The 10,341-nt window shown below is 43.6% G+C and overlaps 1 protein-coding gene across 1 annotated transcript in view; it reads left to right on the top strand.

The window, feature by feature from the left end:
• TFAP2D (transcription factor AP-2 delta) overlaps positions 1 to 10,341 on the top strand; it is a 61,651-nt gene that overhangs the window by 2,526 nt on the left and 48,784 nt on the right. The window contains exon 3 of the mRNA XM_021692102.1: positions 2,662 to 2,722. Coding sequence (XP_021547777.1) covers positions 2,662 to 2,722 — 61 coding nt within the window. The remainder of the gene's footprint in view (positions 1 to 2,661; positions 2,723 to 10,341) is intronic.

Raw genomic sequence — 10,341 nt, 5'->3', positions numbered from 1 at the left:
GAAGGAAGGAAGGAAGGAAGGAAGGAAGGAAGGAAGGAAGGAAGGAAGGAAGGAAGGAAGGAATCCAGATACTATGGAGGCCATCAATCAGAGGATCTCTCTCCTACTTTCTTTCTTAATGTATTTTTGCACATTCTTTGCCAACAATAGAATTTATAATTTTGCAAACATATTGTCACAGCCACATTTCAAACAAATAAACCCACAAATATCCAAAAAAGAACTCAAAAGACATGAATTTGTAGCTTCTTTTGGCTGAAAGGACAACTGTAGCTGAGTCCCCACTTTTTCAGTCCGCACAAAGCTGGCTACCCTCTCCACAGCCTCCATAACGAAAGGGAAGATACTCCAAGAGCACAAGTTGGAGATGTAAGAGATCCCTTGTTGCGCACAGAAAATCTTTGCCTCTCATTTACCTCCGAGCAAGGGATTATTTTAAAATTAAAGTGAAAGCCCTTACAGTCCCAACAAAGAGCCGTGGGCGCAAGATCGGCACACAAGAAAAAAGATTTGGCTCCATAAACCTTGACTTTCTACATTTACATTCACAAAATAATTTTATATGCTCAGAACATTTTTACATTTTTCACAAGGATCCCCTTATGTCTCAAGGGGGAAAAAATCTGCCATTCAATGCTTAGCTCAACTAAAACCTATTTACTCCTTTTAATAGCCACGTCTGCTGCTGATTTTTTTGTATCTGTACAAATTTTTTTTCTGTGCTAGGCACAAAGCCGGGCATTTTTCAAAAGAGGGGATTAGAACATTTGCAAGCACCAGACAAAGAGCGAATCCCGTGAAAAAGAACACCGTAGTTTATCCAATTTTCGACTTAGTGCCATTCAACTGGTCATTTATGCAATGTCATCCGACCAAACAACATGTTTTACTTATGAGGGGGAAAAGTTTGTTAAGTGTAGAGACCAAGATTCGTTTCTTCTAAGAAAATAAACATCTTAACAGTGCGCCAGAGAATGGGAGGGAGAGTGGTTCGCTCCCTTGGAGAACTTCGAGACCCTTTACCTTCTACATTTCAGATATTTTGAGACCGTTTTTTTCAGTCTATGTCTTTTTCATATTTATAGTATTTTTTTTAGTTTATTGCTCATACTGAGGGAATATTCATACCGAGAGAAACACTCCAAGATCCTAGAAGAAATTGAGGAGCATGATATGTGATATATTTATGTATCTATGTCTAGAGACATATCTATATATGTACATATCATTGTGTGTGTATATATATATACACTATATATATATATATATATATATATATATATATATATATATATGAAGCCAAGTTGTAAATCTGGCAAGTTATTTTCTTGCACTCCTGCTGGACTTAGTTGGCAGAATGAAAAAGAAAGAGAAAAAAGTAATAGCTACTTTTAAAAAGAGAAATAGGGAGGGGATGTGTGGGAGAAACCCGTCTCTCTCCTTTTATTTCTTCCTTTTTAAAACATTCATCAGCATATGCCTCATTTCAAATGCAACAAATGTAAATATACTTTTCCCTGCACAGAATTTTAAGTGAAAGTCCAATGGTTTGCAGGGCGGTCTAAGTCTGCCTAACAGATGCAAACAGTCTTGTGGCTTCAGTTCCATCTTTGAGTCCCCTAAAAAGATTTGCTATGGCCAACAAAGGAAACTGTCACACCTTTTCCCATCACCGCTTTAATTTATGCTCAGTCTCCAAGTTTTTTTTTTTCATATTGATTTGATAATCACTTTAAGGCAGAACATTTAAAATAAGAAAGAGCTCGTGAGTAGGTTGAAAAGGGGGGTCTTACAGGCCTGCCTCAATATGGTGAAAATGGGGAAGCGAGAGGGAGCCAGGGCTGTAAAGGTTGTTTTGTAAAGTGGGTTTTTATTATGCACCGACTCTCTCCGCATTTACTTAACTCTTCACGGGCTGTTGGGTAGGTTAACACCCTTCAAGGCCTCTTTCATGTCCAATACCTCGTTTGTTTGTAAAGGAAAATGAGCCTTTAACACATTTCAACTCAGGGGGAAAAAAAGACAGAGAGAGAAATTTTTATTTTTCTTAATCAAAAATCAGCAAACCCTTTCCTTCTTCCCAGCTCAAATGATCCCTCAATCCATTAGGAGCATGAAGATCTACAGTGAGTGAACCTGAAGGTGTTTCCTCTCTAAGGCATATTTTGGGTGGGATACTCCTACTTCCGTGGTAAAGCAGAACCAACATCAGATATCTTGAAGGCTGCACTTGTAATGGCTCCTCTGAGCTCCCAGAAACCCACAGTGCCAGACTTGACACTTTTAGTGTAATTTACTCCACGCAGAAAGTGCCGTGGAGACTGTCTGTATATATGCTATGTGCCTTGATGGGGACTCAAAGGGCTTCTCATTCCCTTATGCCAAGATGAAAGGCACTCAGGTGCTTTGAAGTGTAATATTGTGTGGTGCTGCAAAATGCATACCTTAAGATTTATACAACTTTTAGATTGTGGTTTTTCTGGCACTTTTTTTCCTTAAAATCATGTGTGCTGCCAAACTTGCTCCAGCTCAATGGTTGCTTTTAAATGTCTACTACGGGGATATGGGGTTCAGGAGTGGGGCAGATTGAAAGACTTAACTCATGTGGTCATACCTATTAGAATCTATTTGAGTGATTTTACTTATTTTTCTTTTATTAAGGGCTCCGTGGAAGCCCAGTGTGGGCTTGTTCTCAATGGTCAAGGTGGAGTGATAAGAAGAGGTAAGTGACATGTTAAAACAAAACATTCTTCTCTCATCTGATATTTTGTTTTGAAGATCTGGTGGTGTTTTAAGTATCAGATTCCTTGTCTGATGATTAAGAAAACAATTACTCGTGGTTGGTTACTTTTGTCTTACACAGGCATACTCCTTTCCTTCATTGAGGCTTGAACCCAGCCTGTGCCCCAAAGAACTATGATAGAAGAGATTTGCTGTTCTTCATGGAATAGTGACCGAATAAAAGTTGGGGGGGGAGGAGAAAACGAAAAAAGAAAAGAAAGGGAAAAAATCCTTGTCACACCTCCTTTCCCCATCACCACATCCTCAAGCAGAATTTCTGGTCTCTTTTAGCCCTGAATGTGCCAGCCACAGCCTGGGTGATTGAGGTGATGGTGTTAGCTTGAGGCTTTGAAGGATTCTATGAAAGACTAGATTCGTTGAGGCTTCAGGGAAGGCTAATGAAACACCAATATTGTAGCTGCCCTTATTTTTCTAAGTGTCCAGAACATTTCTTTCTTTAAGGGAGGTGGGAGGAGGAGGTGGTGTTAACTGTACCGGATAAAGCTTTCTTGTTCCCATCTGTTGAGGAAAACATCTGAATCCAGAGTTACCCATGGAATTGGAAGGTGGGGGGAAAGCAAGAGTCGAGAGCTGTTGATTTTGGCTCAGACACTGAAGGGGGCTGCATCTCAGATGTTCCATTTTGACAAAAGGTTTTGAACTATGACATTTTAAGGGCCTCAAGGCAGTGCAGATTTTGCTAGCTTCCCCAGTTAACTGTACCCAGAGCCTCTGAAGCTTATTTTCCTAGCAAAGCTGAGTAACCCGAGGAGCACACAGGCAAGGGGACCAGCTGTTATCCCAACTTCATACGAATTAATAAGATGTAGCCTATTCACCAGGACTAATTCCAGCTTGAGGGCCGCAGTTGTGTTCAGTAACTGAACGACTAAAGACTGAGTCACTTCTGATGGAACCAAATAAATGTCCTTCAGTCCCTGTCCATCCTTTTCAAAGCTTATTGAAAGATTCCAGTGCTTTTGCAAAGAAAGCAATGGATTCTTTCATGTTTAAACTTCAGGTTTTACAACCCAGTGTTCAATTTGAAATTCCATTTAAATTGAGGAGTAAAGAAAACAAAGATTGCCTCTCTTTTGGAACTTGACGATTGTCATAGTGGATACTTGGAACTTCCACTAAATGTAAAATAGCTATTCGGCTCCATGGAGATTTGAAACTATTTTTTCAAGAAAAACCATTAGTGTTGCTCCATAAGGATTTTTTTAAATGAGTAATATTAGGCTTGTCAGCCAAGCTAATATTCAGCCATGTTGAAGTGACATGAAATAGGCCCAAGACTAAGGAAAATTGAAATAAATACACATACTGTTGAAGGGAGGGGTTAAAATGCATGGTGAAAGAGGGGTCAGGTGTGATCCGGGTCTGTTGGGGCGGTCACGCTAAAGGTGAGGCTGAGTACTCAGGGCGCACGGAGATTTCGGTGGTGCTGAAGGACAGCGCCACTAATTAGCGCCCAGAGCCGGCTCCTCCCAGAGCGCGACTGGCGCGACTGCGGTCGACGCGTTCAGTTCCGCACTTGCTCCAAGATCACCTTCTCAAATGCTTGGAAATTGCATCAGATCTTACAGTAGCTGGCAGAGGGTGGGAATTATTTGAGACCGAGGGCGGGAGCTGGCAGGGAGGTGGCTGTGTAATCAGTTGAAGTTTTTGGAGAGAGATTTAGGGGACACCCGCTGAGCATTCCCCAAGAAAGGCCTACGCTCTTGGGTAACTACAAAATGGGAACTGCCGTCCCGTCCTATTAGAGCCTTAGGTGATGTTTTATTGTTCTTGTAGAATTTGGTGTCACTTCGTTTCACCTGAAAATCAGCGTGGAGCCTGTGATTTTTAAACCAAATATTGATCTTTTAGGAGAACAGCATAGCTCCAAAGAGAAAGGGGTGGTAACTTGGGGCTTCTATCTGTATTGTTTGACTAAATCCCAGTCCTCCCCTTCCCCCCCACCCCGCCACCCCCTGCGAAGGAATTCAGAATTTAGCTGCTGAGTTTATTCCATTTCCACATGTCTTAGAGAAAGGCCAATTAACTTGGCTGAGCCCGGAAGACCAAGTGTATGTCTGTTACTCTGAAATAATCAATGTTCATGACAATTTACAAATGGATAGCAAGGAAGTCTTGCTTAAAAGGTTTTGTACATCCTGCTAGAGTCTGCCCAGCCCCTCATCTCAGGACTGCCAGCCCCTCATCTCAGGACTCCCCGTTTTTGAAGAAAAGCTAAGGAAGCTCCTTCTCTCTCTTGTCATGATAGTGCACTGGATTCTTAATATAAATAGCTCATGTCACCTTTGTTCATCAAAAACCAGCAGGGCACTAAGTCAAGCACTCTGCCATATCACCATATTGTGCAATGGTTTTGTTTAGATAGGAATGTCTGTTTCTCTTCTAATCCATGTTTACAGGCGACTCTCCATGAGAAACATGATTTCTTGAAAAGCACAACTTTTTTGCCATTTTTCCTCCCGTGCTAAGTAAGTTCTCTGATAAACTTACGTTTCTAATGATTTCCAGAATTTACTGTGGGAGGAACAAAACAGATTTCACTTCCAAAGACTCCTGAGTGCTCTTCTAGAAGAAAGATCTCTACGTGCCCCATATGAGTTCACCAGGGAGAGGCTGTCCTGGTTTGCATGGTGTGTGTGTGTGTGTGTGTGTGTGTGTGTTGGGGGGGTGTTGGGGAAGGCGTTCAGTTCTTTAAATTTGGCCATTTCTATTTGCAAAGAACAAAATACCATTTCTCTGACTCACTTCGGTAAGTGGCAGTTACATTGTTTTTGCTTATAATGAAGGCCGTGTAGCCAAAGAAAGCGCGGAAGAGGGGCAGCGGCAAGGTAATTACCGCCCAGATAAAATATTTGCCACCGCCTCGGAGGTGCAGCTCCTGCGCGCTCACTCTGCGCGCTCACTCTCGCTTAATGGTGTGCGCGATTTTGCCCGCAGCTCCGCCATCCAACCATCAGAACCAATAATCTTTACTTTACCCTGTGCTCGCGTATCGATAGCTTCTCTCGCCTCCGGCTTCGGCTTTGATATGTTAATATTTCTGAGTAGCAAATTCTGCAGAGATCATATTAATGTTGTACATACAGAGTGGAGCTTTGCCTTCGCTGAATATTCAGATACTGGCTTTCAAAAGGCGTCTCTTGAAGAAATGAGGCTTCTATTTACAGGAGTCGTCTGTGTTTTTAATCATTAAAAAAAGAAAGGAAAACCCACTCTTCTTTTCCCCATGAATCTTCTGAGGCTCCCTCATGGCCTCCCCCCCTTTGTCAGGCGCTGGTCCCTTTCATTTCGCTCTCTGAGAATTTAATAGTAGGAGAACAATGTTGATGATGATGATGATGATGCTAACAACGAATGGATCCAGATTGGAATGGCAGGGGTAGGGGTTCAATTGGGTAGGGGGCTGTGGCCTTCAGACGAGGATGGAGAGGAGATAAGAAGACCCAGCTTTTCCATATTTGGGTGGGAAGTGACATTTTGGCCCTGGTCTTTTTTGAGAAATCGGAATGGCAAACTCAAAAAAAAAAAAAAAAAGGAAGAAAAAAAAATGAAAAAAGTGAAGAGGGGAAGCGCCCTTGTTTCGCTTTGTGATCACTCTGCCTTGCAGCCCCAGGCTAATTTCAGACGCTTAAATACCGCCATAGCCTCTGGGCCAGGCGGAGAGGGAGCGGACCCGGCCACGGGCAGGCAGGAGCACTTTCCGGATTGCCCGTGGCTACACAAAATACAAACTACTTTGAATCAAAACATTTTGGGGGAATTAATATGATCTGAACTCTGCACGTTTTAAGAGAGCTGGAGTTTGTCAGATCGCTTAGAGGTGACTGGCACGCCAAGGAGGAGGCATTTACGCTGCGGTACAAACATTGTCAGATCTGATTTAATTTTTTTAAAAATGCTTCTGTGAAACGGAGTTTAGCATCAATCGCCCAGCCTGCCAATAACTGGGTGGATGGACCTGACCGCTCTTCCCTTCTACAGCCCCCACAGCTGGCTGCCCATGGGCTGCTTGGGCAGGAGGATGAGCTGCTTCTGCTTTTTCAGTTTTGCGAGGACCCTGAGCTTTGGAACTTGAGTTAGAAAGAGGCTCTGGCTCTTTCAGCGGCTTCCAGAAGGAGTAAGATTGGAGTGGGGTGGGAAGGCTTCTTCCTCTACTTTTGTCAGGGCCCCCAGAATCTCTCTTTACTAGAATCGCCAAAACTCATCTCTATAGCTCAGGCATTTTGAAAATACAGCCAGAAACACACCTCTCCCGCCTCTTTAGTCCCCAAATACACATGCTGCAGGTTCGGAATTCAATCTCCTTTATATGAAGACTAAAATTCATATACCAAAGTACCTATAGGCATGGTTTCTTAAAAATCTTTTTTTTTTTTTTTTTTGCGGGGGAGGAGAACTCCTTTTCCGTAGCCTACTGCTTTCTCTCTAATTTCTTTATCGCTGTTAAAATAGCCAAAAACTAAAGCACTCCCTGCATTGAGAAATGGGGATTAATTCACACACACACACACACACACATGCACACATGCACACACACACAATTACACACCCACCGCCACATTAAAGCAGTGTCTCTCCGTGCAGACCTCCCTTTCTTTTGTTCTGCTTGGAATCTGCACACGGAGGAGCGTGTTCAAACCTGGTAATCCACTTATACCTGTAAGGGTATATCCTCCCCTCAAACAGCGCAGTTAGCGGCTGATGCATCCTTTGAGGCCTATTTGATTGCAATTAAACCACTATCCCTTTGCTGTTTGATTACAATTAATACATGCGGGGGGGGGGGCGGAGGAGCAAAGAGGGGATTACCCGAGGGGTTTGGGATGGAGAAGGGCGAGGGGCTAGAGAGCAAGCAGCCGAGAACGATCCTATCCCACCCAGCTTCCACGCGCACCTCACAGAAATGCACCCGCCAGAACAAACAGGGACAGGAAACTCCTATAATCGCTTACACATTTTTAATGTGTCAGAAAAAACGAGCGATCACTGGAGATGAAGAAGGGGAGAAAAAAATCCCTGCCGTTTGTATTTCTTTCATTTGAATTGTAAACATCTGTTTGGCTGTAAGGCGAACAGAACATTTATTTTGCTCTCAAGATTTGGTCTAATTATGTCAACACCGAATCGGCGGGGAGTGGGGCGGCGCTGCGGCTTCGGAGAGGCTGCGCGCAAGGGCCCCGCGCCCGGAAGCCAGCCAGGAAGTATTGATCGCACCTGGAGAGCGCGCAGGGCCTCTAGCCATCACCCGCCCAGTTCTTAGAGAGGAAGGCACCCAGAGGGGGCGCGTGGCTTAGAGGCAGCTTTGGGGGCGCCAGGAGAGCCACAGCCCCTTGGAGACGGTCGCGGCTGTTTCCTCTGCCCTAATTGCCTGTATAAGAAGAGGAAAAGCGCACTCATGCGTCGGCGCTTGTCTTTCTATCCCGTAGCCTCGCAAAAGGTGGGTGGGGATATTGTGGCGCTCCACAGCTCGCACCCCTGGGCGGTGGTAGTTGCCCAACACAGTGGTGGAGTTGGGCGGGCTTTACTCAGGTTGCTGAGCACGTGTGAGTCCATTTCCCGTTGCACTTCCCACGAGCTGGGGAAATAAGTTGAGCAGACGTGAGCATCCCCATTTTTCAGATGGACAGACCAAGGCCCAGAGTTACTCATCAAAGGTCCTATGGGTCGCTAGTTGGCCAACCTCTTACTTGCAGCCCAGTACTTTTTCCGCTCCCCGACGCTGTGCCTGCCAACACAGGGCCAGATGTCTCCAGCCACACCAGGAAGGACACAGCTCGAGCCGTTTTTCTTTGGCTTCATGGGATCTAACAAGGTCTGGCAGCTGAAGGATTTGCATCTGTGTATTTCATGCCTAGTTTTGTTCCCTGCACAGTTTCTTTGGCTGACTTTTCCCTGTAGCTATGGCAAAGTTATCCCTTTTATGATAGTCATGTTCTAGACAAGTGACCTTAAGTAAATAGACCCCGATTTCTTATGCTGTTTCTAGAGCTACAGATCTGAGTTTGAGCGTCACTGGAAATGGGAAGCCCCATCTCCAAATTTCAATTTTGAAAATAGTGCCCTCCATAGAAGTATTACTTCAGTGCACTATGAATGGAAAAGAGATGTACTCTAGAGAAGTTCTGCATGAGTAGCCTGGTTCTGGCACCAGAGGCACCTTTAACTGGAGTGCTGGATCTAGAATGAATGTTACATAATTTCATTAAGAGCCCACATGCAACACAGGCACCATGAAGAACTTCAGCTGGTAACACTGGGGATGAATACTGTGAATGCCTTGGCATGGTTGACTCTCATGGCTTTCCTTTGAAGTCTCATCATTGCTATCTGTAGTCTGGATCCCCTTAAAGAAGTCCCACCTCCTTGGACCTTCATTGTAAATGCAAAAATCTGGTTATGTTGACCTATTACTCTTTTTTTCCTCTCCCCAAAATAAACCGCTGGGAAGAAAGAGATCAGGTTCCCCATGCTGCTGTAAACTCTACAAGTTGCCAAATCTTTAGCCAGGACGAGAGTTCCCCAAGGCTGCAGCAATGCCAACTATCAAAGCAACAGAAATTCCCTTTAAAGATGCTGTGACATAAAAAATAAAAGACTCTAGAGTTGATGGCTAATCCTGAATACAAAATAAATCCTCCAGGCAGTTTGTGTGTGCATTAAGCATACTCTTAATATGCAGCCTGTGTAACTTACCTAATAAATGCTTATTTGAGCATAAGCCAGAAGCCTCACCTGGATGCAGGAGAGAAAGACCCAGAGCCCAGGGAGATAGCACTTGGCTGGGTAGCAGATCCAGTGACTTCCCTGGGAGCAGCTGGCTTCACCACGTGGGGTTCACTTTGCCAAAAGGGGGCAATTTTCCAATTGGAGAAAGACTGATTTAACTCCTTTCTTTTTAACAAAAATCTTTTATAATCTTCTGTGTCTCCCTAAATTAGGTTTCTGACCCACTGTATATTAGTAAATATAGGAAAGGTCTAAAGCTGTGTCCTTTTTCCCTTGGCTTGCTGGGAAAGTAACACACACACAAACATTCTTCTCTCATAATTTATTTGAGACCCATTGGGTGAGATTCCTTGTGTCCTCAGTTGCATGTTGGCTATTGTACAAGAGAAGAGGATTTACGTAAGAATGTAAATTTGCTTATGATTCCATGACCATGGGTGGAGGCCCATTTTCAGAACAGGGCTCTGTGAATTTTAAAGATAGATATTATGATTCTTTAACATTTTTACTTCAGATGACCCCACAGTGACCTAAGTCCTAAAGTTATCAGGGTCCTGATTCTGACAAAATGATGCTAAAAGCCAGGTTCATCGATATCCTGTTCATCTCAGTTTTTGAGAAGTCACTTAAGAGCTTATTTGTAAAATGCATTTTGCATCTATAGGTATAAAGGGAGAACATTAATGAATGGATAATGATAGTTCCAGGCCCCCAAATCTGGGAAAACTATGATGATGATGATGATGATGATTAGTTTTAAAATTCTCTGTGACGATGCAAAGTGGGGAAGTGCAGGTGAATTTGTATTTGGGG

Source organism: Neomonachus schauinslandi, chromosome 8 (assembly GCF_002201575.2).
Source record: "Neomonachus schauinslandi chromosome 8, ASM220157v2, whole genome shotgun sequence".
Classification (NCBI taxonomy): domain Eukaryota; kingdom Metazoa; phylum Chordata; class Mammalia; order Carnivora; family Phocidae; genus Neomonachus; species Neomonachus schauinslandi.
The sequence above is the reverse complement of the archived record's forward strand: the minus strand, read 5'-3'. Positions and strand labels throughout refer to the sequence as shown.